This window comes from Mesoplodon densirostris, chromosome 9 (genome assembly GCF_025265405.1).
Source record: "Mesoplodon densirostris isolate mMesDen1 chromosome 9, mMesDen1 primary haplotype, whole genome shotgun sequence".
Classification (NCBI taxonomy): domain Eukaryota; kingdom Metazoa; phylum Chordata; class Mammalia; order Artiodactyla; family Ziphiidae; genus Mesoplodon; species Mesoplodon densirostris.
The window spans coordinates 99,422,859-99,449,150 of record NC_082669.1 but is presented as its reverse complement, the minus strand read 5'-3'; the positions used below and the strand labels follow the sequence as shown (position 1 = coordinate 99,449,150).

At 37.8% G+C, this 26,292-nt stretch overlaps 1 protein-coding gene and 1 pseudogene across 4 annotated transcripts in view; one reads left to right on the top strand and one right to left on the bottom strand.

The window, feature by feature from the left end:
* Nucleotides 1-573: 573 nt before the first annotated feature.
* Nucleotides 574-26,292, bottom strand: part of IFT56 (intraflagellar transport 56) — a 41,169-nt gene continuing 15,450 nt past the window's right edge. For 2 of the 4 annotated variants that reach the window (XM_060107767.1, XM_060107769.1), the window contains 11 exons: nucleotides 21,766-21,840; nucleotides 17,372-17,474; nucleotides 16,027-16,082; nucleotides 14,850-14,903; nucleotides 13,347-13,410; nucleotides 11,306-11,394; nucleotides 10,997-11,080; nucleotides 9,976-10,045; nucleotides 9,088-9,194; nucleotides 5,800-5,933; nucleotides 1,554-4,055 (listed from right to left, as the gene is read on the bottom strand). In XM_060107767.1, the coding sequence (XP_059963750.1) occupies nucleotides 3,944-4,055; nucleotides 5,800-5,933; nucleotides 9,088-9,194; nucleotides 9,976-10,045; nucleotides 10,997-11,080; nucleotides 11,306-11,394; nucleotides 13,347-13,410; nucleotides 14,850-14,903; nucleotides 16,027-16,082; nucleotides 17,372-17,474; nucleotides 21,766-21,840 (948 nt within the window). In that variant the 3' untranslated portion in view covers nucleotides 1,554-3,943. Of the gene's footprint in view, nucleotides 1,025-1,553; nucleotides 4,056-5,799; nucleotides 5,934-9,087; nucleotides 9,195-9,975; nucleotides 10,046-10,996; nucleotides 11,081-11,305; nucleotides 11,395-13,346; nucleotides 13,411-14,849; nucleotides 14,904-16,026; nucleotides 16,083-17,371; nucleotides 17,475-21,765; nucleotides 21,841-26,292 lie in introns of those variants that run through there. The other 2 variants (XR_009533336.1, XM_060107768.1) reach the window with 2 other exon arrangements.
* LOC132496432 (large ribosomal subunit protein eL36-like) lies at nucleotides 25,583-25,957 on the top strand (annotated as a pseudogene).

The following is a 26,292-nucleotide window of genomic DNA, read 5'->3' as shown; positions in this document are numbered from 1 at the left end:
CGTCCTCTTGCCTGATGTTCACCTAGCAGGGTACTTCTTCCTATATCTGAGGTTTGTAAACTGTGTTGCCTTGAGGGGCAGCCTGAGTGGTGGACCTGCTGCATCTGCTTCCCTTTGCGCCGACCACCAGGACAGTCCCTATTGTACTTGGCATCTAGACTTTGTTTAAAGACAGGGTTTTGATGCAAAAAGGTGCAAACTTGTCTATATACTATACATTCAATATGCACACATCAGCTGATTGTATGCACCTATTGTTTTATTGTGTGTGTCTCATATCTTCACATATTCCTACAGTCCAGAGTTGAGGTATGGTATGGGCAATCATCAGATCTCTAGCTCTGCTTCTCTGAGAGCATCTCTGAATAGAAGACTGTTTGAACGTTATCATAAAATACATTTAAACCTGAGAAGTATTTTATTTTATTTTATTTTATTTTTTATTTTTTTGCGGTATCGGGCCTCTCACTGTTGTGGCCTCTCCCATTGCGGAGCAAAGGCTCCGGACGCACAGGCTCAGCGGCCATGGCTCACGGAACCAGCCGCTCTGCAGCATGTGGGATCTTCCCGGACCGGGGCATGACCCCGTGTCCCCTGCATCGGCAGGCGGACTCTCAACCACCGCGCCACCAGGGAAGCCCTAAACCTGAGAAGTATTTTATAGGATGAAGAAGAGAGATGACTATTTACCTAAGTCAAATTGAGGAAGTCATAAATACAGGAACTAGTAAATCACTAATTCATTTTGCCATTAGAAAGTAAATATAACTGTTGTGATTTAATGCCCACTTGCTTGCAACTTTTTAAGTGTATCAAGCCACAAAGAAGGAAACCAGTCCTTTGGCTTCTGTGTACTTGGATATATGTTGCACGTGCTACACACATGGCAGAAGCCTGGATATCTTGCTAGCTGTTGAGTCCCAGGATCCATTCTGGTTGCTTCTCCAAAATGAGGTAGGGGGTGTCCCATATGTATGGATACAAATGTTCCCATTGCCTCATTTTATCTCTCAATAGCTTCTTCCTATTGAGAAAACAGTCACACGTTACTGTGTTTAGTTGTGTATACTTCTGTTAGACTGGGTTATGTATCAGGACTGTGCGTTATTTCTCTTTGCATCCCTAGCACCTAGGATATGCTTGGCACACCATAAAACAACAATTAGATGGGAACCAGAATACATGAGGTCAGGTCTCACAAGTCCCCTGCTCTACCAGTTACTGTATGTTTAATTATTCAGCCAACAAGTATTTGGGAGCTTTCTACATATGAGGCGTTATACCATGCACTGGTCAAACAACTTCTGGAATGGGCTGTAACACAGTAAAGAGCCAAACCTAATATGATTGAGCAGGAACCAGAGGCCTTAGCGGACAAGGCTTCTTAGGGGATATCAACTTTCCTCTCAAAAAGAATAACTTGTGGAGTCCAAAACTTTGTGCTCCCCCTTTACTCTGGGGTCAGGAAAGAAAGGAGAGAAGGCACATGACACACCCAGGGCCCGCACTCACACTCAACAGAATACTATAAATAACCAAATAATAAGCTTTAATTTGAATATGTTACAGTGGAATATAATAATTCTTTTGAAGTACAAAAATAATTTAAAAAAATTTTTCCATTTGCAAGTAATATCTGCTACAGATTATGAAGAGTACACTGATGCTATGAACTGTACACATTACACTACATCCTAAGCCTGGACCTCCCCCTCTCCATGCAACACTACTCTGCAATCTTGAGGCCCACCAAGATGTTTCAAAAGTAGCTATCCTGGGCTTCCCTGGTGGCGCAGTGGTTGAGAGTCCGCCTGCCGATGCAGGGGACACGGGTTCGTGCCCCGGTCCGGGAAGATCCCACATGCCACGGAGCGGCTGGGCCCATGAGCCATGGCCGCTGAGCCTGTGCGTCCGGAGCCTGTGCTCTGCAACGGGAGAGGCCACAACAGTGAGAGGCCCGCGTACGGCAAAAAAAAAAAAAAAAAAAAAACAGAAGTAGCTATCCTTAGTAACAGAATTGGATAGTATCTCTCTTACACTAGTCTTTATGGGGTTTTGTTTTTGTTTTTGTTTTTTGGTCTCAATTCTAAAATTAAAAACTTTTTAAAAAGTTAATCTAAAATTCTGGGAATTGCTCTTTTTGGAATATCTTTTTTTTTCAGAAGACAGGAAAATGGCAGGGAGAAGCTAGAGTGTTAAGCTCAACAAGAGCTCATTTAAAAGTAAATCATCAGTGGAAAAGTTTTCCAAGTATAGGAAATTTGAAAATAATAGCAATTAACTGGAAGACAAATTTCATTGCAAAGAACCACTGAAAAGTTTCATGTGTCTTTTTCTACTATTATATTTCCTAATATTTTAAATGAGGTAAGTAAGAATCACAAGGATTCTAAAGATTATAGCAGGTTCTGTCCAGATCTGACCCACCTTGTAACTTAGATACTGAGAACCAATTATTGAAAAAACAGAAACAACATAATAAGGAACAGAAGCTTTGGCATATGAAAAATGATATAACTGTTTTCTAAAATTCAGGTCAGTTTATTTTGATTTGTGCTCTGAACTGATTAGATTTGGGTCTAAATAAAAGACTGGAAAACTGGTCATCTTCCTGAGCAGAGCTGGAAGAACCCCTTGCAACTGTCCAGAAGGCAAAGGCTCTCTGCCATCACAGACCTTCTTTCCTTAGCTGCTCCAACTCCTGCCATGTTCCCATCTCCATTCTATATAAATTCTTCATCCACAGTGGATGCTGGGGGTATAGGTGGAAAAACTGACACTATTCTTCTTTAGTGCTTCAAGGAATTATGACTTTCAGTTCCCATGCTGGATAGGGATGGCTCTGCACTTTCTATACCTGTAATACTGGTACCTTAAACTAACAGAAAAAAATTATGTAATATAGAAACAAAGGTAATCTGGTACATAAAACATGTAGGTCTATCTTCTGAAAATAGTTCGTGAGCCTAAAAATGCTCAGTTGTGTAACGGGTTTATATTGCAAGAGCTTGGAAACATTGGGCTCAGATACGACTTAGGACAGAGTCCAGCCATTAGGAAATCCCTCAAAGGGCTCTACATGATCCATATTCTATTAACATTACATTAATAAATAAAATAATCTTTGTAGCCCTACTTTCAAAAATTGATGTTTATTCAGCAGAATATATGAAGAAAAACCTAACCTGCTATGTTACCTAAATTACAGTGGGGAAGCGCCTGATGCGATTTGTATACTGTTTCCTGAATATCTTCAAATGTACCGCACAGATTTTTTCATAGTACTCACCTTTAAAAAAACTGCAACATTCAGGTTACTCCACTGCAACTGTGTTATTATCATCAAGAATTCAACTACTGAAAGAGTAATCCCATAAGACTATTATCTATTAATGACCGGACAGTCTGATAAAGGATCTTACTGCCATTCTTAGAATCATGTAGCTATTTATAACCTCTGCTCTCCCAAGATTCAGAGATGCACTATTAAACTTTTTATGGAATTCCCCAGTAAAACAGGATAATGTACATAGATGGCTAAAATTAAGATGACAGAATGATGGTGACCTTTGAGCATTAAAGGCATTTGTTATTGCAGCTTGGAGAAAATGCCATGGAATGCTAATATGTAAAAAAAGTTATGCCATTCTCCTTAAAGTCAGTAAATCACATAAGAGGACTCTGAGTATTTTTAGAAGAAAGGCACCAGACAAGTCCAAACCCTTATTGCTCATCAGATCATACAGGAGCCACAGCACAAATTATGGCTCTTAATTCAGCCAGGAGGCTCGGTCTAAGCAAGCCAGTCACTGATCTTGAGGCTCGAAGAGCAAGGAAGGAAGTGTCAATAAAACAGAGCCCCGCATCTCACATAAACTTGAGGAAAATGATTTCCAATTTTATGTCAATGTGGTGACTGGTTCCTTAGGACTCTGGAGCTATTTTAGACAGGCACTCTGTTTTCTTTGGCCCATTTCTTCATGATCCGGATGATGTACTCTACTTGGGTGTTACCCGTGCTTCTCAGTAAATGGAGCACTTCTCGAAGGGTCTCTCTGAGGAAAAGATTTGAAAGGACAAAGTGTTTCAATAAAGAATGCAAATTAACAAGTAAAATAAACTTGTGACTGTTCTTCATATCCTTCTGATATGTGTATACAGTGTATTCAAAAACCAATTACAGGGCCTCCCTGGTGGCGCAGTGGTTAAGAGTCCGCCTGCCGATGCAGGGGATACGGGTTCGTGCCCCGGTCTGGGAGGATCCCATATGCCGCGGAGCGGCTGGGCCCGTGAGCCATGGCCGCTGGGCCTGCGCGTCCGGAGCCTGTGCTCCGCAACGGGAGAGGCCACAACAGTGAGAGGCCCGCATACTGCAAAAACAAAACAAACAAAAAAAAAAACAAAAAAAAAAACCAATTACAAACTTCCTAGCCTTCTATTCTTTTGATGCCATAGTAAAATGGAAATTCTGTGAAATCCTTCTCACCAATGCAAGTGTTCCTTGTTTACTTCTACTATCTATATATATGCTATTTTTTGTCTTAATATGGCATAAATATTTCCATTTCTATGCTTATTCTGCATGACCAAGTAGAAAGTTATATCAAGGAGCTGGGTTCAAAGAGTTGGGTTCAAATTCTAGCTCTGTGCTAACAAGTGACTTAACTTGTCTGAGCCCCAGATTCCTCCTTTGTTTAAGGTGGTAATCACCTGAAACTGGGTGTCATTGCCATATCTGTAAAATTTTACAAAGCCAGGCATAGATTATTTCTTCAAGAAAAATAATATATTAATAAATATGGAAGAGAGGAGAGTTAATGACCAAGATTTGGCAAATGTCAGTAGTTATATTTTAAGTAATTTAAATTTAATTAAAATTTAAACTCATGTTTTAAGTAATGCAGACTAAAACTTCCCTATTACCTCATCAAATCTATAGATGACTGTCTATTGATCCTCTTCCCTAAGAGTTCTCTCATGTTTTCTACGTTTTCCCTCAAGTATCTTCTTTCAACTACCAAAATTCTTTTCAACTTTTACTTAGGAGTGGAAGTAGATACAAGGCAGGAAGTAATTTTTGATAGATTATTTACTTATAAAATAGTCATGGGAATTCCCTGATGGTCCAGTGGTTAGGACTCAGCACTTTCACTGCTGGGGCCCGGGTTCAATCCCTGGTTGGGGGAACTAAGATGCCACAAGCTGCGTGGAGTGGCCAAAAAAGAAAAAAAAAGAGTTATATCTTCTATTTATACATCAGTAACAAATATATTCCACAAAATTATTTTCAGAAAACTGAATTTAGTTTTAAGTAGTTTAACTTTTATTACAAATGGAGCTATATGCCACTTAATTTTATGTAGTCTTAATGTCTCAGTATTTCCTGGAATATGAGAAGGCAAAAGAAAAAAAAAAGATTAACCACACTCACTCCATTTCTAATTCTTTGAGGACTAAACTAAGAGACACAAGAAAAAAGCCAAAAGGCAAAGAAAAGAGAAGAAGAGTTTGAAAAAGACATTGTATGAAAATGACAATTCATTTGGAGCCAAATATATATCTTGCTCTTATACTTGAGAGCTGTAGTATACTCAATGTCCCAATTATACATAGTTTAGAATGATCTGATTCTATAAAATAAAAATTCTGTAGGAAAAAGGTCAGATAGAAATATAAAACTTAACCTTTTATTCATCAAAATAATTTTTAGTTTTCAGAAGACCTGATCCAAGAAAGCAATGCTCATCCCCCAGGAACCAGCAAATGCATAGAGGTAGCGTCTATTGTCTGTCTACTTACTTGGGTTCTCTCCCAGCTAAGATCATCTGGAATATGCCGACACAGGCCCCCCTCTTGCCTTCCCAATATTCAGGGTTGGGATCCAGCCTCTCTAAGACATCAAATGCTTTGGCTGAATAGTAAAACTGGCCCATCTGAATAAAAGAAAGTACTGTGGTAATACTTGTAGTCAAAAGATCACACAGAATGAAACTAAATGTAAAGATACCATGAAACATAATTTCATAAAACAAGTGCATGGGTAATGACAACATTTGCAATTAGCGAATTAGATAAATTTCAATTCCTTATTAAAACAAGAAGGAAAATCACAGTTTGTGTACATGGGTTCAATTTAAACCCCCCTCCTTTCATTAAGTTTTCAACAATATAACATTTCTTCTACATATAGTCAAGTTACACTGTAATCAACATATTTGTCGTTTCTTCTAATCATATTTTAATCTTGAGGATAAACTCTGATGACTGTGATTTGAACTGGTTATTTTTCAAGTTTCCTCAATACATTCTGTAGATGACTACTATCATTCATTTTATGCTAATTTGATCCTATTCAACCCAAGAGGATGGTCTTTCCCTGACCTTGTCCCTAAGGTCTCAGAATGCCCAGATGTACACTGACTCCTGCTCTAAACAGCAAGTCTTTTAAACATTTAATTCATTTTGACAAACTTCTTTCCCAAATATACTACACATTTCCTTGGTCTCGTAGAGTATGCTGAGTATCATTAAATTTTGCTTAGATGAGGTTTCCTGATTGGCAATCATAAATGTATAGTGTTCACTGAAGTCTTCAAATTGCTTGGCAATCCTCCTTACTCAGTGCGGTTTTGTTACCTTTCCTTTCCTGTGAACTGTGGTTTTACACCTTTGTCAATTTTCTTAAGAGCTCTACTGCATCTTAGCTTAGCTTTTTTCTATACTTCATAGGGAAGACACAACTCTCCTTCCTTCAGTTCAAATTGTACTTGTACTTCATTACTCCTTCCCTCTTTTCTGCATATCTCTCAGAAAGAAGTGTTCTTATTCCTTTTCAAGGTTAATCCTTCTTCCTATGTTCTCCTAAAAAAATTTTTTTTTGGTAAAGAAACACACCAAATGGTGTGGGAAACATACATGTACAGTTTAATGACTATAATGTCAATATAAGTGTAACTACCACCCAGGTCAAGAAATGAAACATTGACAGCAAAACAGAAGCTCTGTGTGTCACTTCCACACTACAACCCTCTCTTTCCCTGTTTTCAGTAACTAGTAGTCTGACTTTTATGGTCATCAGTTCTTTGACCTTCTTTATAGTTTTATCAGCCATGTAAACATCTTTGGACAATATAATTGAGTGTTGCCTCTTAGTATATTAGCTATATGAAATAAAGCTGTAAATATTCTTTTGTGTCTTGTACATGTTTTTACAATTCATCTATATTGCTGGATAGAGCTCTTAGTTGGTTCATTTTTTAAAGCCTTTTTATTTTAAAATAACTATAAATTTACAGGAAGTCACAAAGATAGTACAGAGTGGTGCCATGTCCCTTTCAACCAATTTCCCCCATTATAGCTTATACAACTATAGTACAATATCACAATACCAAACCCAGGAAACTGACATCACTACAATGTGTATGTACAGTTCTGTCATTTAATCAAATGTGTAGGTTCATGTAACCACCACCCCTATCAAGATACAGATCTATTCCATCACCACAAAGCTGTACTCTCCTCCCAGCCGACCATCCCTAACCTCTGGCAATCACCAATTTTTTCTACATCTCTATAATTTTGTCATTTCAAGAATGTTATATATATGAAATCATACATCAGTTTTTTTAAGATTGTGGTCTACATTATTCTCATTGAATCTGCTTCCTAATCCAATTCTCTTCTGTACCTAGCAGTGTTTTCTCAGGCCTCTTGCAATTCTATCTAGTTGAAGATTTGACATTTTCCTTCCTTGGCATTTGATAAAATAGGAACAAGAAAAAGAGTAATGAAAAACACTTTTTTTTTCTCTCTCCTGGTTCTTTTCTTTTCCTTCTGTTCATCTTCATCCTCTGTCTCTTTCACCGACTCTTCTTTCTATGTCTATCCCTTAAATACTGGTGTTCCATGTGGTTCCTCACCCCATTCACTGGTGAATCTCATTCTCTCCCATACTCCACTGCTACTGCTGCTACCACCACCACCATTAACTACTGTTAAGTCCTAAAGCTACATCTCTAGTCTGAGCCTCTAACATGAATACCTGAGCTCCAGGCTCACCCTGATAATTTCACACATGTAATATCTCTACCTGGGAGCCCCAAACACACTTCAGATTTAATACATCTAAAATTGAACGAAATCCCTGTCTTTTAGTGTTTTCTTTCCCTCTGCCTTCCCTAACTCACTTAATATCATTGCCATCCACCAAGTTCTATTAAACATTTTCAAGTTTCCTATGTTTTAAATCCTTTTCCACTGATGGTGATTCACTTTATAATGTAATGATTCACTTTGCAATGAGCTATCATTGATTAATTTGATACTAGACTCTCTTTACCTGACGTTTTCCTGTCTTTTGGACAGGAAGAAATATTCCCAAAATAGGAGTTTCCAGAATTTGAGGCTAATTTTTTAAAAAGCTTTTAATCTATAGGATAGGGCCCCAAACTCCTCCCTCTTCCCTGCCTTTCCAACTACACACACACACACACACACACACACACACACAGTTCATCCTTTATTAAATCTGACTGCTTTTTTATTCTCTTTTTCTGGTTCCTTTGTCTTTCCTGTCTACTATTTGAACCATGGTTTTCCCAAAGGTTTGGTTTGCAACTCTCTTACTCTTCTTACTTTACTCCCTTATCGGTAATCTCACTTTTTTCAGGGCTTCAATTACTATTGAAGTGGTGACGATTTCTCCAGATTTGTCTCTGGATGTCACAGGACATCATTCTTGAGCTTCAGAACCAAACTTCCAATTACCAGATGAATATCTCTATCTGCATGGTACCTAAAGATTCATAGCCTTTAGAAATCTAAAACCTCTTCTCTAAACCACTATTTCATGCACATTATTTCATATTTCATTTATATGTATACATGTTTTATGTACATATAAAACCCTGAAATGCTGCCTAGCTCTGAGTTCAGTTCATTCATAAAAGGGATGACATTTCTGATATCACTATGTGAATCCTCTCACCTATAGCCATTTAATCTCTAGGACACTTTCCCCTAATATTTAGTCAATGCAGCAATGTGATACTGATCTTCACTTTCCCCTTAGGTCTCACTCAGACGCACCTTGTAGCAGTCGTTAGCGATGAGCTGTAAGAGGCTAACGGACTCGCCAGAGGTTTCCATCTTGAGATAAAGTTCCCAGGCTAGTCTTGGTTTCTTATTCATAATGTCTACAAAGAGAAACAAAGATTTACGCTTTTTAAATGCACAAGAAATACACTTCTGCATCTTGCTAGTCTATGGATTTGGTTCTATGTTACAAATATACAAAGTAATGGTAAGCAGCTCTTACATGGGAAAGCTTACAATGTCGGCATTAAGCTCGTTTCCCCATCAGAACTCTACCATACGTAAAATACTTAAGTTAGGCTTTACACAGTTATATCTTTTTAGATTGGGTTGACTTCCAGTAGTTCCTACGTTGCTCATCTGCTGAAAGGTCATCTAGCATTCATTCAGTCCCACTCATACAGTTCCAGCCTCACTTAGAAATCTAATTGCTAAAATTTTCCCATGACTTCAAAAACTCAGTGAACATTTTAAAACCAAGTGAAAAAAAAGGAGCAAGAGAGAGACCGACAGACAGAGACGATAGGCTATATAGTACACACAAATTACGTTTTTGACATTTTATCACTTTTCAGGCCTGCACCAAAGTGAAAAGGTTAGATTAGCATAACAATATAATTTAACAAAAAATAATGTAAACTCAGACTCTGGAAGCTTTAATAGGCTAGAGGAAGAACTTGGCATCTTTTAGGACTGTTTATGCTAGGTCAATGTCATATGGTAGAACTAATCACAGGGTAAACATGTATAACACATGTACGTGGCCATCCTTAACTAAGTAGCATTAACAACACTTAATCTCAGAGTTTACTCATTCTACAAAACAAAATTAGAAAACACTCAATAAAAGGATTCCTCTATAACATTTAAAAGAAGACTCACAGCACCGAGTTAACCAACTGAGGTAAATGTAGTCATTTTTTATCTTCTCACTTTGGATTAAAAGGAAAATCTGTAAGAGGAGGAAAAGAGGAATAAACATGAAGATGCTTTTACAATAAAAATATCCATGGCAGCTTGCCTTAGATTAATGAGCACTGTAAATGACCAAATTCTATACAGGCCACTGAGAAAAGTAAAGGACAATTTTTGTGCTGATTTTAAAACACTTCTCTCAGTTATTGATATCACAAGGTAACATGAGGTTGGTGAGGATATAGAAGATTTGAACAGAATAGTTAACAACTGCACATGCTACTGGGCAATAAAGCAAGTCTCAACAGATTTTAAAGGACTGGTGTTATACAGATCACACTCTATGACCACAATACAATTCAGTTAGAAATCAAAATAAAACAACCTGGAAAGGATAACGTACACACTTGAAAATCATGAAACATGTTTTAGAATAACTCATCGTCAAAGATAATAAAAAGATCATTTCTAAACATAATGGAAATTAGAAAATACTTAGAATTTGAATAATAATGAGTTGAGTAATTTGTTGAATAATAACAAAATTGAATTAAATAATTCAATTGAATTATTTTGAATCATTCAGATAACCTATGGAGTTAGAAGTCAAGATAGTGGTTAGCCTTGTGGGGAAGAGATTGACTCAAAAAGGAGATGGGTGCATTCCCAGGGTTATGATAATATTCTATTTCATGATCTGGGTACTGACTGTTTGGGTACGTTCACTTTAAAAATTCATCAAGCTGTGTACTTTGATTTGTATACTTTTCTCCATGTATGTTATGTTTTTATAAAATTTATCCGAAAAAGAAAAATATGAATGTGGTTATAAAATCTATGTATCTATTTATATTGTACTTTTTAATATAACCTAAGAACAATAGAACTTTTAATAATCCTTTACCCTTAAACTTTTTATTTGAGTGAGAAAAAGATAACAATATTTTTAGATAGAATTATTCAAACGCCTTCAAAAGCAGGTACCCACCTCTTCACCCTCACTGGTATTGCCAGTTGCAGCTTTGGCTTGGGCATAATTAAAGTTAAAGATGTCATCATTATAGAAGTAACTCTGAAAAACATCCCAAGAACAGGTCACACTGAGCATTAATATATAAAATATAAAAGCGTCAGTCATACCAGGTAAACACAAAAATAATCTTCAGGAATTAGCTGATGCCACTACTACCACCACAGTAAAAGGGTGGTAGTAAAAGATACTCGGAAAGTATCTTATCTGTGACATACTATATACAGTATTTTGTATACAAAGTCATCTAGAAAATTCTACACTGACCTTAAACGAGTTGAGGTAAATCAAGACATCATCAAATTGCTTAAGCAGGAAGAAACAGGAAGCCATGCACTGCCTCCCTGGTACTGTATCTGAAATGGAATGGGAAAAGAAACCAGGTGTATTCATGAAACTAAGAGTTCTCTTTAGGGGCTTCCCTGGTGGCGCAGTAGTTAAGAATCCGTGTGCCAGTGCAGGGGACACAGGTTCAAGCCCTGGTCCAGGAAGATCCCACATGCCGTGGAGCAACCCATGTGCCACAACTACTGAGCCCGTGCTCTAGAGCTCATGCTCCACAACGAGAGAAGCCACTGTAATGAGAAGCCCGCGCACCACAACTAAGAGCAGCCCCCACTCGCTGCAACTAGAAAGCCCGTGCGCAGCAACAGAGACCCAACGCAGCCAAAAATAAATAAATAAATTAAAAATAATAGTTTAATAATATTAAAAAAACAGTTCTCTTTAGCTGAACTTTGAGTTATTTTATAATTTAGAGACAGGAATGTATTCCAAGACATCTTTCTAGATTCTGAAATTATAGATTCTGTTCAGTGGACAAAACCTCAGCATGATGGAGGTCACAGTACTCAAGAATGACCGATAATCTCTCTTGCGGTTAACTCTGAGTCCCACATGAGCACATGTCCTACAGGCTACAGTTTTCCCCAGATCTTTTCCAGGGCTTTGATTCTCTCACCCAACTCCAACACCTGCACACTCAACTATCGTGACTTAGTATCCAACATTACTCATCTAAGACAACCCAACACTTCTGGTCTCAAATGGAGAAATACTTTGCCATGGAACCATCTGATCCTGATCCTGACCAACTTTTTGTCCGATAACAGATGCGTATTTGAAGTGGCAGAGGATTAGAATAACACCTGCCCCTCACCACTGCCACTCCCAATCCTCCTTCCTCTGTGCAAGATTTTTCCCCCAAAACACTTAGCACAGATATACTATATAATCTCTTTTTTAAATTTATTTATTTATTTATTTGGCTGTGCGGGGTCTTAGTTGCAGCATGCAGGCTCTTTTAGTTGCGGTATGTGGGATCTAGTTCCCTGACCAGGTATTGAACCCAGGCCTCCTGCATTGGGAGTGCGGAGTCTTAACCACTGGACCACTAGGGAAGTCCCCTATAATCTACTTATTATGTTTATAGTCTGTTCTCTCTAGACTGTACACTGCACAAGTGCAGGGGGATTGGTTTGTTTTGTTTACTGCTGTATCCCCAACACCACAATACACTTTTGTTGTACAAATGAATTAAAATGGGGAAAGAAAATGTTATCCAACAAATAGTTTTGGTGAAACATTTGAAAGAAAATGAATATCCAGGGGTGATTAGAATATTTAACAATCAGTTCAGCATGAACACTGTTCATCAGAATAGATGCCGGCCATGGACAACTGGTACAGACAGCCATATTGGTTCACACTGGCTAACTATCAGCCCTTTTTAGATCCCTTTCTCAATCTTACACTGAATCTTCAGTGATGAGATTGATAGTTTAATAATAAAAATGAAGCCACAAAACTACTGGTGGGAAATATAGGTGAATATTATATAACTTCAGGGATAAAAAAGCATTTTCTAAGCTTGATACCCATGTAAGAAATCATTATAGAAAAGATAAATAAGATATAAATGTTTTTATAGGGGAAAAAAATACCATAGGCAAAGTTAAAAGCAAATGACCTACTGGAAAAATATCTACAGCATGACAAAAGTTTTATACATAAAGAGCTCTTGAGAAATCAATAAAAGTTAACATTTCAAATAAAAAACAGAATCAAATTTTAAAAACTCTTATGAACTAGAGAATATACTTATTCTCCTCTATTTATATATCCTTTCATCCCATTTTATCTGAGACGTTAAGAAGGGCTAATTCAATATTCTCTCCTGTGTCTGAGTTCCTACTTTATAATGGGAAGCCTAACAGATATATCCCTGGACAGAGAATCAAACTTCACTGGTCAGTATATGACCAACTCCAGTTATAAATCATGCTCACAAGTACAGATTCAGACATACCACATTCACTAGCTGATCCTCCCACCAACTGGAAGAATTGCTGGGCAATTTTCATATGATCCTTCTGAAAAACAAAGCAGAGCTGATACAGAAGAATAAGCTGAAAATATATTATTTGTGGTTTTAACATATTTGTCAGGATTTAACATATACCCTAGTTTTAAATCCTCCCCAAACAATAGTACCAATTCTTATTAGCATAGGCAACTAGAAAATGATAATCTGCAATTGAATTAAAACCTATTTAGGGTCAGATAGAAAAGAGGAAAAAAATCCAATCCCCAAATTCTATCTTAAAAGTATCTTCATTAAATGAACTCATTCATTCATTCATTTAACAAATATTTATTGCTCTTTTATCATATATCAGACCTTGTGGTAGGAGCTATGGCTATAACAAGGAGTATTTATTAAATAAAATCATTAATTTATTCAATAGCTATTTATTGCCTATCTACTACATGAAGCACTTTGGAGTGAGCTGGAGATAAAAAGATTTATTTATATTACACTTTGTTCCAAAAAGAACTTACTATGCCATATTCAGAGGAATAAAAGCTTAATTTTAGTCAGCATTTTGGTACTTATAAAAAGCTTTTCCAGAGAAACAATTATTCCCATTTTACAGATGTCAAAATTAAAGCTCAGAGGTATGCAAGGTTAAAAAAAATTCAGTGAAGGAACTTCCCTGGTGGTGCAGTGGTTAAGAATCTGTCTGCCAATGCAGGGGACATGGGTTCGATCCCTGGTCTGGGAAGGGATCCGCAGAGCAGCTCAGCCCGTGCGCCACAACTACTGAGCCTGTGCTCTAGAGCCCGCACACCGCAACTACTCAGCCTGCGAGCTGCAACTACTGAGCCCATGCACCGCAACTACTGAAGCCCGCCCACCTAGAGCCTGTGCTCTGCAACAAGAGAAGCCACCGCAATGAGAAGCCCGCACACGCCACAAAGAGTAGTCCCCGCTCGCTGCAGCTAGAGAAAGCCCGCACACAGCAGCAAAGACCCAACGCAGCCAAACAAATAAAATTTGAAAAAGTGAGTGAAAATAAGAATGAATTTTTGCAATGATTTGCTGTTGTTATTAGATATACACACTGTTTAACAATTGGGCTTTTTTTTTTTTAATCAAAGCAGCAATTCTTAGGGTTGCAGCTTTCTTTTTTTTCTTTATTTTTTATTTCATTTTATATTGTTTTATTTTTTTGGCCACGCTGTGCAGCTTGCAGGACCTTAGTTGCCCAACCAGGACTTGAACCCGGGTCCCTGGCTGTGAGAGCGCCAAGTCCTAACCACTGGACCACCAGGGAATTCCCTTTTTTTGTCTTTAAATAACACAGAATTCTTTTCACAATGGAATCTGGACTGGGGGATATGGAGAATAAAAGGAACTGCAGAAGAGCCTATTTGTAAGCTTATTGCTGGTTGAAATCTGATGTTCATTTTGATCTTTTCCACATATATAACTTTGCAAGCTACAGATTACCAGTGATCTTATACTCACCGAACCCATTTCCTGGCCAAGGGCTGCATTGACCACTCCTTTGAGGATATACTCCTGGAGACATGGAATATCACTAATTAATTTAAAAGGAATGTGGAACTATGAGATATCTTTCAAATACATCATTTGCATCAACTTAATGCTTTATATATATTATCAAAAGTTATCCAAAGTCACTTTTCTCTGTTCTATCCCTGGTTTGAATGAAAGAATTAGCAGACTTTCATTTGTTTCCCAGGAAAGTATTCATATAACAAAATTAATCATATTTGTAAATTCTCAATCTTAAGCAGAAAACCTCAGTGGACACTCACAGGAGTTAAGTTTTGTTTTTATTTCAATTCAGTGGAAAAAATTAACAATAAAATGTTTATGCAATAATTTTTGCACCTTATCAGTCACTGCCATTCTCTGTGATGACATCATATATATATTATCAATATTTTTCCCTTTCCAATGATATAATAACCTTCCTCTGCTAGTGATCCCTTACTTCAAAAAAAAAAAGTATCCTCTGATTCGCCTTTGTAAGGTATTCTTGGTTTTGGAGTCCTGAGGCCTCACCTGTATCCCCTTCAGACTTGGTTCTGTTCTTTAATAGATACTCTCCTTAGCTTTATCAATTTTTATGTGGGTACTATTTTTATTTAAGAGGGTTCATAAAAAGAACAGAAAAAAAGATGCTGAAGCCTTTAATACACTGGAGAAATATACCTGTTTAGATCTAGAAACAGTTTTCAGTCAGTCTTTCACTCAGTGAGTGGGATGCTTACTATGTGCTTAGTATACATAGTGTTGGAGATACAATACAGACACAATCCCTGACGGTAAGGAGCTAACAACCTAGCAGGGGACAAAGACATAGTATAGACAATCATACTGCTGACATAAGTTTCTATATCTAGTTTCATCAGAATTCTAGATTTCAGTATTTTCAAACATCAACCCTCTTGAGGAGATGACCACATATACGGGAGTTTACAAATATCAAAAGCCCAGGATATTCATTCCCATATCAAAAGTCTCACATTAAAAAAAAAGTCTCACATAACATTCCTAGATCAATATATACGATCTTTCCTGAGATTCTACAAGCAAGAAGCTTCTCTAAGATGCCTTCTGAAATTCCACTTTCAACAGAACATGGTTAGTAAAAATGCAACACATTTGCAATTACCTGAGGAGTAGTAGGTTCCAGATCCTTAATTAAGTTATAAGCTTCTTGTACATCATCTGAAATATAAGAAATAAGTAGCTATGCTAATCTGTATCCTAGCAAACTCTTCTGAAACAGTCTCCCAAATGATAAGATCCTTCAAACATTCATGGGAAGTATGATTTGTTTTTTTTTGTCTCTTAACTCTCCATCAAGTTCAATGTTGAGTAGTAGATAACCAAGTATCTGTAGGAAACCCATATTAAGCCATGAAGCACCTAAAAGTTCAAGCTAAAAATAAGGAATGGGGAAGTATATGCCAATGGCATTGTAATTATATAAGAAAAACAACCATTTTTTTAAAAGATATATAAAGTATGTAGGAGTGAAATGACATGAAGTCTGGGATTCGCTTTAAAATATTTCAGCATCAAAAATGGGAGAGGGAGGATAGATGAAAAAAGACTGGCAATATCTAGAAGACTGTTGAATCTGGGATGTATATTTGGGTGTTCAGACTATTAACTTGTTTTGTTTATGTTTGAATATTTTTAGAATAAAAATTAATTTATAAAATATATAAAGTGTTTATTTAATTCTCATCCAAAAGCATATTTCTTTGTGCTTATATATCAAATTAGAGAGGACTATTTGCAAGTTCATGTTGTTATGCTAATAAACACATTTTCCTCGATGAGGAATATGTTGTCTGGTTGGTTTCTACCATGCACCTAAAAAGGCCCACACTGTTAGTCCGATGTCCACGACAGACTGCCAGCGCCACTGCATGGTAACTCCTACCCTGTACTCACAACTGTTAGATAAAAGACTGCTTTAGGCATGTGTCTAACAATTTTATCCTTACTTAGGGGAAACAAATATCACGTTCTCTTTGCATCATACTATTTCTCATGAGAGGCTGGGGGTACAAATAAACAGAAAGGCAGACAATTAAAAATTGTCTGAGCAAATAAAAAACAATTAATGATGAAAAAGAAAAGACTCAAGAAAATGTAGATGTACATTACATACAGGGGAACACAAGAAAAAGAAGAAACAAGGGAGGGGAAGGAAAAAAACAGAAAAACTGAAATAGAATGAATAGAGAACAAAGGGCAGAAAAATAAGAGGAAAAGAAAAGAACAGAATGAGTGAGAGATTGGAAGCAATAGAAGAGGAAAGAGAGAATAAAGAGAAAAGGCACAACAAATAAATACCAATAAATTTGTTCTGTCCTACGAACCTGTAGCAAACATATTTTTGGAAGTATTATGAATTGATTTTAAAGATTAAGCAAGTAGTTCAGTTAGAGATTAAATGTTCTAAAATATCTTAAATAGGCAAGACCAAGACACAGTTTTCTTACCTTGACGAAGGTAGTAAATCACTAAGTTTAGCCTAGCTTCAGGAATGACATCAACCAGGGGAGGCAAAACCTGCAAAGCCCCTTTACCTCCTCGGAAAACAACCTAAAGACAGAAAAACTCTGTATTATGGCAATAACTATGAGTTCACTTATTGGTAGAAATGTGTAAGCAGCTGACACAACAGTTATTCTTTTAAAGGATGAATATATTTGTGAAGCTCTCTCTATAAACACATGATCTTGACCTAATTAAAAGAAAACCATCCTAAATTATAAGAAATAGAATAAAAGCATAACCCTATTGCATACATTTCCTTTTCTCCTCATAAGAACTGTAGAAAACTCTTCATTAAAGTACCCAATAATTAATGAAACTTTTTTTCTAGACAGATATTCTCTATCAAAACTCCATGAAGGGGGCTTCCCTGGTGGCGCAGTGGTTGAGAGTCCGCCTGCCGATGCAGGGGACACGGGTTCGTGCCCCGGTCCGCGAAGATCCCACATGCCACGGAGCGGCTGGGCCCGTGAGCCATGGCCGCTGAGCCTGCGCATCCGGAGCCTGTGCTCCGCAACGGGAGAGGCCACAACAGTGAGAGGCCCGCGTACCGCAAAAAAAAAAAAAACTCCATGAAGGAATTTATATAATCTTTCTGAGACTGTTGCCTCATCTCTAAATGGCCTTAGTCATGTCTACCTTTCAGGGTTATCATGAGGATTAAATGAGTTAAAGTGGGCTAAAGGTGTGGCACATCGTAGGTAATATTTCATTTAGTTTTTCAGTAAATATTCATTAGCACTTACTATATGCTTGGTATTGTAATATCAGGGCTACACCAGGAACAAGTCACTCCCCTGTCACTATATAGGCTATACTCAGGTGGGGAGAGACCTTCAAAGAGCAAACTTAAGTATGTTGTCGTATGATAATAAATGCCACAGAGAATAGCTAAAACAAAAGCACCATTCATGAAAGGACAGTTTTGCATCCTGTTCTGTACTCAGAGTCTAGCACAGTATCTGGCACACAGTTATTTCACAAATAAATATACAGAAATCAAGGCAATCAGGCATAAACTACCTAATCTCTTTTTTCTACATCAAAGTATCCATATGGTCATCTTATTTGCTTCCTCCTTGTCTGAGATGCTCCCTTCTCTTGCCAAGATTAATTCCTTCGTCTATCTTCTTTGATGTTATAACTTCTGACTCCATCTAGATCTTGTTTCTGCATTAATCAATCATTCTATTTCATTAATCCTGGTCCCATTTCTCAACTTCAAACATGCACAAAGGTTTCTGCTCTCTTGAAAAATCTTCCACTTGGTGCCACTGTTCCCTCTGGATAGCACCTTATTTTTCTCCTTTCTTTCAACGCCACACTTGAAAAGGATGTGGTTCCCTGCTTCAAATTTCTTCTCATCCTCTCACTCCTTAAGTTCCCAGAAAACTTGCTTCTGCTCTCTGCACACTAGTAAACTCACTCTACAAGTCACAAATTAACCCCTTTGGCCAAATTCAATGGACTATTCTGTCCTCTTGCTCCATGACATACCTGCCGTTTTGACAGCGATAGCACTGTTTGCTATACGCTTACTATATGCTGCATATACTGCTTGAGGTACCTTATACACGTTACCTCATTTCATCCTCACAAGGGAATAAGCTAGGTACTGTAATTTCCCCTATTCTACATATGAGAACATGGAGACTCATCAATGTTTTGTGACTTACCCAATGTTACAAAGCTAGTACATGGTATAACTTGATTTTGACCACAGATCTGACTCCAAAAGTAGATGTTAATAACAACAACTCATATTGCTTAATATTTTTCAGGTTTTGTTTTAGACATTAAGGTCATCTGTATTCATTGGCAAAAACTTACATACACTATTACAACAGGAAAAAGGAAATTTTCCATTTTTTCACTTTTCGCTTTAACCCCACCCTCCAAGAATAATTCCTATTGCTAGCTAATATGCATCTCCCAGTTATACGTACATATAACAGTTCTTTATTCTGGCTGTATATTATGTCCACTTGGGAAACTTTTAAGAAAAGTACTCATGGCTGAACCCTAGGCAATCATTCAGTAAAAATCTCACCCATCATTATTTAAAAAAATCTCCCAGGTGATTAAAATGTGTACCTGTAATGACATTACAGTTAGAAGCAACCTAAGTGTCCGTCCATCAACAGATGAATGGGCAAAGAAGATGTGGTCTATATATATAATGGAATATTACTCAGCCATAAAAAAGAACGAAACTTTGCCATTTGCAGCAACATGGAGGGACTTGGAGGGCATTACGCTAAGTGAAATAAGTCAGACAAAGAAAGACAAATACTGTATGATAACACCTATTTGTGGAACCTAAAAAATGCAGCACACTAGTGAATATAACAAAAAAGAAGCAGACTCACAGATATTGAGAACAAACCAGAGGTTACCAGTGGAGGGTGGGGCAATATAGGGGCGGGAGAATGGGAGGTACAAACTACTGGGTGTTAAAACAGGATACAAAGATGTATTTGTACAACGCAGAGAACATAGCCAACATTTTGTAATAATTGTAAATGGAGTGTAACCTTTAAAAATTGTATAAAAATCAGAAAAAAAAATTTTAATGACATTACTGTTGACCTTGAACAACAGTGGAGTGGGTGGTTTAGAGGCAGTGACCCTCCACACAGTTGAAAATCCGAGTATGATTTATAGTCAGCCACCCACATCCATGGTTCCTCCACATCCGAGGATTCAACCAACCTCAGACCGTGCAGTATTTACGATTGAAAAAAATCTGTGTATAAGTGGACTCATGCAGTTCAAACCCGTGTTGTAGAAGGGTCAACTGTACATTATCTAGGTGCTTTTTCTCGCCTGCCCTTTCTTGAGATATTTTCTTATCTTCCTTCTTCCAGCCACTTAAATACAAATGCTCTCTTGGAGCCATATTTTTCTCTGTTTTTAACCCTTTCTTCAACTATCACTACTCTTAAGAAAACTTCTAAACCTGTTCTCTGGTCTTAATCTCTTTCCAAGTTTAATTTCCAGACTACTACCTCTAACACATCATTCTCCACAAAAATTAATCTGTCTTTAATTTATAAACTAGACTAGAAGTGAAAAGATTAGAAGCAGAAGCTCATAATAAAAAATAACCACAGAAAATGCTATCTGTGATGGAGGCCTGAATTAGAGGAGGAAGGGAATGAATATAAGACGATACCAACAAAGAATTAATAGGATTAAGTGACTGGGTAGCTATCAGAGATAAAGGGGAAGAGAGAGTCTAAAACAGCTATGGCTTTCGGCATTCATACTCAGAGACTTGGTGCCAAAGAAGGTACAGAGAAATCAGAAGGAAAAGTAGTAGTTATTATTATTGCCATTTTCAGATGAGGAATCTGAAACTCAACAATATAAAATAATTTTCTCAAAGTCCCATGTGTCTGAGTTGAATGCACCTGCTTTGCACCCACTCTACTGCATAGTCAATGGAATCAAACTTGAAACTTCATCTGAATGTTTTTTTTTTAGCAATGGCCATCATAGTCCAGCCCTAAACCTAACCCCCTTTTTACTTTTTATTTATTTTTTAAATTTTAATTAATTAATTTATTTTTGGCCGTGTTGGGTCTTCGTTTCTGTGCGAGGGCTTTCTCTAGTTGCGGCAAGCGGGGACCACTCTTCATCGCAGTGCGCGGGCCTCTCACTATCGCAGCCTCTCTTGTTGCAGAGCACAGGCTCCAGACGCGCAGGCTCAGTAATTGTGGCTCACGGGCCCAGCCGCTCCGTGGCATGTGGGATTTTCCCAGATCAGGGCGCGAACCCGCGTCCCCTGCATTGGCAGGCAGACTCCCAACCACTGCGCCACCGGGGAAGCCCCCTTTTTTACTTTTTCACTAAGTAAAACTTTAATTTTTCACTGTGCCCCAGTGCAAACTTTCTGTTCTAGTAAATTCAAACTGCTCACAACCTATCACATGTCTTCTTCATTCATTCATCCATGTCCCTGCCACAAATGAACCCTATAAATCCCAGCCATCTTCCAAAGACCAGCTCAAGTTTTACTTTCATCAGAATATCCTCCCCATTTATTATAACCCAAAGGGATATGTTCCTTTGTCTTTGCCAACAAAATGAACACGTGGATCTCACTGCCTTACACTTCTTTCTAAATGTTAAGTATGTATTACTGCCCTCCCAATAAGGATTTGCTTGAGGAAAGAACCTGATATCTTAAACTCATTCTCTCTCCTCCACAGCAAGAAAGAGTTTAAAGTAGAGAAATACTTGTTGAGATAACTCCCTTCATTCATCTTTCTAACCACTGTGATGTACCAAAATAGGGTAAGCCTCAAGTCAGTCAAGACTGCAAACTATTATTCACCAGATTGTGCCTGATGAGCTCTTTAGCAAATTCAAAGGAAGAAGAAGCGTTGTCCATCAAGCTTTTGAGTTCTGCCTGAAATTTAAAAAGGAAAGCCTTATGAAAATGAGAACTGTATAGTTCTTATATCACATATAAAATGTTACAACATTTTGTAGTTTACAAAGAATTTAACATGCTGTTCCATTTGTTCTGCAGGACTCTAAGAAATAATCAATGTAATTATTATTATCCTCATTTTACAGATGAGAACATTGAGGCTTATAAACACCAAGTGATTGAACCTTATACTAATCAGCAAGTTTGAAACTGGTGAACCCAAGTTTGTAGACTCCTAGAGTTAGTCTTTTCTTGCAGGTGACAAACCTTTAACAACTAAGGTTGATTCTTCAATCTGACCATTCCACCTATGTCCTGAATTTTCATACTATCTCCTTCCTGCTGAATTGGCCTTAATTTACATGATGCAACTAACATAACTTCTCCCCTCTTTGTTATTATTTATTAGACCTATCAGATCTCTTCCGTATTGTCCTGCACCCTTAACTTCCCTTAGAAGAAATGGTCAGCCATTTCCACAGTGTCTTCACTAATGTCCTAGACTCACTTACCCGCTTCCTCAGCTTTCTGCTATTCCCATCTTGCCACTCTATTTTTTTTTTTTTTTTTTTTGCGGTACGCGGGCCTCTCACTGCTGTGGCGTCTCCCGTTGCGGAGCACAGGCTCCGGATGTGCAGGCTCAGCGGCCCAGCTGCTCCGCGGCATGTGGGATCCTCCCAGACTGGGGCATGAACCCATGTCCCCTGCATCGGCAGGCGGACTCTCAACCACTGTGCCACCAGGGAAGCCCCACCACTCTATAATTTTGATTAAACCTCCTCACCTCCTTTTTCTACTTCCATCAGTGGGTACCTAAGCTTTTCTGGATAAAATAATTAAATCCCTGATTATTCTCACTAAGCACTACAAACTTTTTCTACCCGATGTCACATAGGAATGCACACCTATTCAGCAATCCATTTACTAATGTCCTCTCTTGTCCACAGCAGTAACTCCAAAGCCTTGGGTCAGCGGTCCCCAACCTTTTTGGCACTGGGGACCAGTTTCGTGGAAGACAATTTTTCCACAGACGGGGGTGGGGGACAGGGGGATGGCTCAGGCAGTAATGGAGCAATGGGGAGCGCAGATGAAGCTTTGCTCACTTGCCTTCCACTCACTTCCTGCTGTGCGGCCCGGTTCCTAGCATGCAGCGGACCGATACCGGACTGTGGCCCGGGGCTTGGGGACCCCTGCCTTGGGTAATATTAGGCTAGTTCAGCAGTTTTCAAGCTTTTGGATCTCAAGGTCTTTTTTAAATCTTAAAAATTATTAAGGATCCCAAAGAGTTTTTGTTTATGTGGGTTATAGCCATTCATATTTATTGTATTAGAAATTAAAACAGAAATTTTAAGTAATCAATTAATCAAAAGTAATAATAAACCCACTACACATTAACACAAATAACATATTTTTCATTAAAAAAAACTGTATTTACCAAAACAAAAATTTAGTGAGAAGAGTGCTGTTTTATATTTTTGCAAATCTCTTTAATGTCTGGCTTAACAGATGACAGCTGGATTGACATATCTGTACCTGCAATCAATCTATTTTGAAATCATGTTGTCCCTGGAAAACTTCACTGCACACTTGAGTGAATGAAAGTGAAAAAACAAAATCTTTTAGTGTTATGATAGCTTTGATCTCAGGCAGGGCCAGCCAGGGACTAAAGGTGAGGCAAGTGAGCGACCTAGGGCGCAAAATGTAAAGCATCATTCACTGCACATGAAAAGATGTTCAACTTCATTAGTTATCAGGGAAATACAAATCAAAATTACAATGAGCTTCCACTTCACATCCACCGGGATAGCTAGAATAAAAAAGTCAGATAACAACAACTGTTGGCAAGGATGTAGAGAAATGGAAACTTATACATTGCTAGTGGGAATGTAAATTGGTGCAGCCACTCAGGAAAACAGTGTGACCCAACAATTCCACTCCTAGGTATATACCCAAGAGAAATGGAAACATGTTCAAAACATGTCCAAAAACATGTGTACAAGTGTTTACAGCAGCATTATTCATGATAGGAAGAAGGTGGAAACAATCCAAATAACCATCCCCTGACAACTGGAAAAATAAAATGTGGTATATCCATAAAATGGAATATTATTTGGTCATAAAAATGAATAAAGTACTAAAACATGCTATAACATGATGAACTTTATAAACATTATGGTAAAGTAAAAGAAGCCAGTCATAAAAGATCACATATTATATGATTCCTTTTACAGGAAATATCCCAAACAGGCAAATCCATAGAGACAGAAAGTAGATTAAGTAGTTGCTTAGGGCTTGGTGAATGGGGGTTGATAGCTATAGGGTATGGAGTTTCTTTTTGAGGTAATGGAAATGTTCTAAAATTGACTGTGGTGGGAATTCCCTGGTGGTCCGGTGGATAGGACTCTGTGATTTCACTGCCGAGGCCAAGGGTTTGATCCCCCATCAGGGAACTAAGATCCCGCAAGCCTCATGGCACAGCCAAAAATAGAGGAAAAAAAAAAAAAGAAGTGCTTAAAAATAAATAAATAAAATTGTCCATGATGAAGATTGCACATAGTGGTGAATATACTAAAAACCACTGAATTGTATACTTTAAAAGGGTGAACTGTATGGTATGTTACATATACCTCAATAAAGCTGTTAAAACATAAAATTATAAATAGAAGATGTAGGTCATCTTATAATATGTTAGAGTGAAAATGACCTTTCTAAAAGCATGACAACATGATAGAAATCATGTAAGAAATATTCCTCATGAAACATCAATACGTGATTTTACGTTCAAATTTTCTGTGTCCTATATTAGGGTTTTGTCTTTTCCATCTAATTAATCAACCTTTGTCTTTAATCGAGAAATCAAACCTTTTAAATGTAATTACAGATAAGCTGGATTTGAAAAAGGCAAAACAATAGGCGTTTAGAAGCCTATAAATTTGACTGTGTTTCAGCCTATGAAATCTTTGATAATTGCTCAGTTCACTGAGAGTTTACAATGTATATGAAGGTAAGGACTTTGCATACATCACAGAAACCTACAATAATGCAGTACTATTAGTTTGCATATTTTTCAGATAATGCTTAAGGAGGTTAAGTAGTGCACTGAAAGCCACAATAAGCTAGGACTGGAATATGGTCTATCTGATTTCAAAGCTCCTGCTCTTCATCACTACCGGAGCCCTCCCAGTTTGGGGGGATAAAATTTCTTTATCCTCTGAAACCAGTGTTCTTCTTCCTTTTACCAGCATCCTATATTCACTGCTTCTGTTTCTTCATCATCTACTTGTCATTCCTCTGCCATATCCTTTAGGGCAATTCTCAATCCAAGTGATTACTCATTCACTCTTTATCTCCTTGCCACCTAGCTTCAACACCCAATAATAATGATACCTTAATCAGAGTAGGAAACCCCAGTTAGGAAATCCAATGGCTTTTTCTCAATTTGCATCTTTATTGACCTCTTTTGAACCTCCTCCTTCTTCTAATGTGATTCTCCCTTAATTTGTTAGTCATATTTAAAATTTCTCATTCAACCATTACTTAGTTGGCATCAACTTTGTGTGTGCATTGTGCCAGGTCCTGGGATACAAATGTCAAAAGACAGTCTCAACCCTCAATGAGCTTGTCTAGATTAAAGATAATTAAAGCAGGTTAATGAGGCCTTGCTCGGGTAGGATCCACCACCATCTGGACCCTCAGGGCCCCAGTGCAGCTCAGGGCCATGGCTCTGTGCTGGCCCATGGCCATTGGCCTCAACAAGGCCACAAGGTGACTAATAACGTGAGCAAGCCGAGGCCTAGCCACCGCCACGGGTGCCTCACCAAGTATACCAAGTACGTGCGAGACATGATCCAAGAGGTACGCAGCTTTGCCCCTTAAGAACGGCGGGCCACGGAACTGCTCAAGGTCTCTTAAGGACACGTGGGCCCTCAAGTTCATCAAGAAAAGGGTGGGGACACACTTCCATGCCAAAAGGAAGAGACAGGAGCTGAGTAATGTCCTGGCAGCCAGGAGGAAAGCAGCAGCCAAGAAGGACAGAGCTCCCTCCCCTCAGTGCGTAATAAAACCTTTTCAGAAAAAAAAAAAAGAAAATTAGGCAACTACCAAATAATAAGTATGATTTTATATATAGATATAAAATCATATATAATAGCCATATTATTACCAATTATTTGTTGGTAAGATATAATAACCATATTATTTGATTACATTTAAATAATCATGCTTATTACTTGGTAGTTATATTATTATGTATATATAGAAATTAAGAGCAAGAGGAATGTACACCTAAGTTTGCAGTAAATTTTAGTGGTTAAGTCTATGGGCTTTAGAGTCAGGGTTTGAGACCTGAATTTCTCACTTGTTAGTTGTATAACCTTGGGTAAATTGTTCAAAGTACTTTAAGAATTGAGTGAGGGCTTCCCTGGTGGC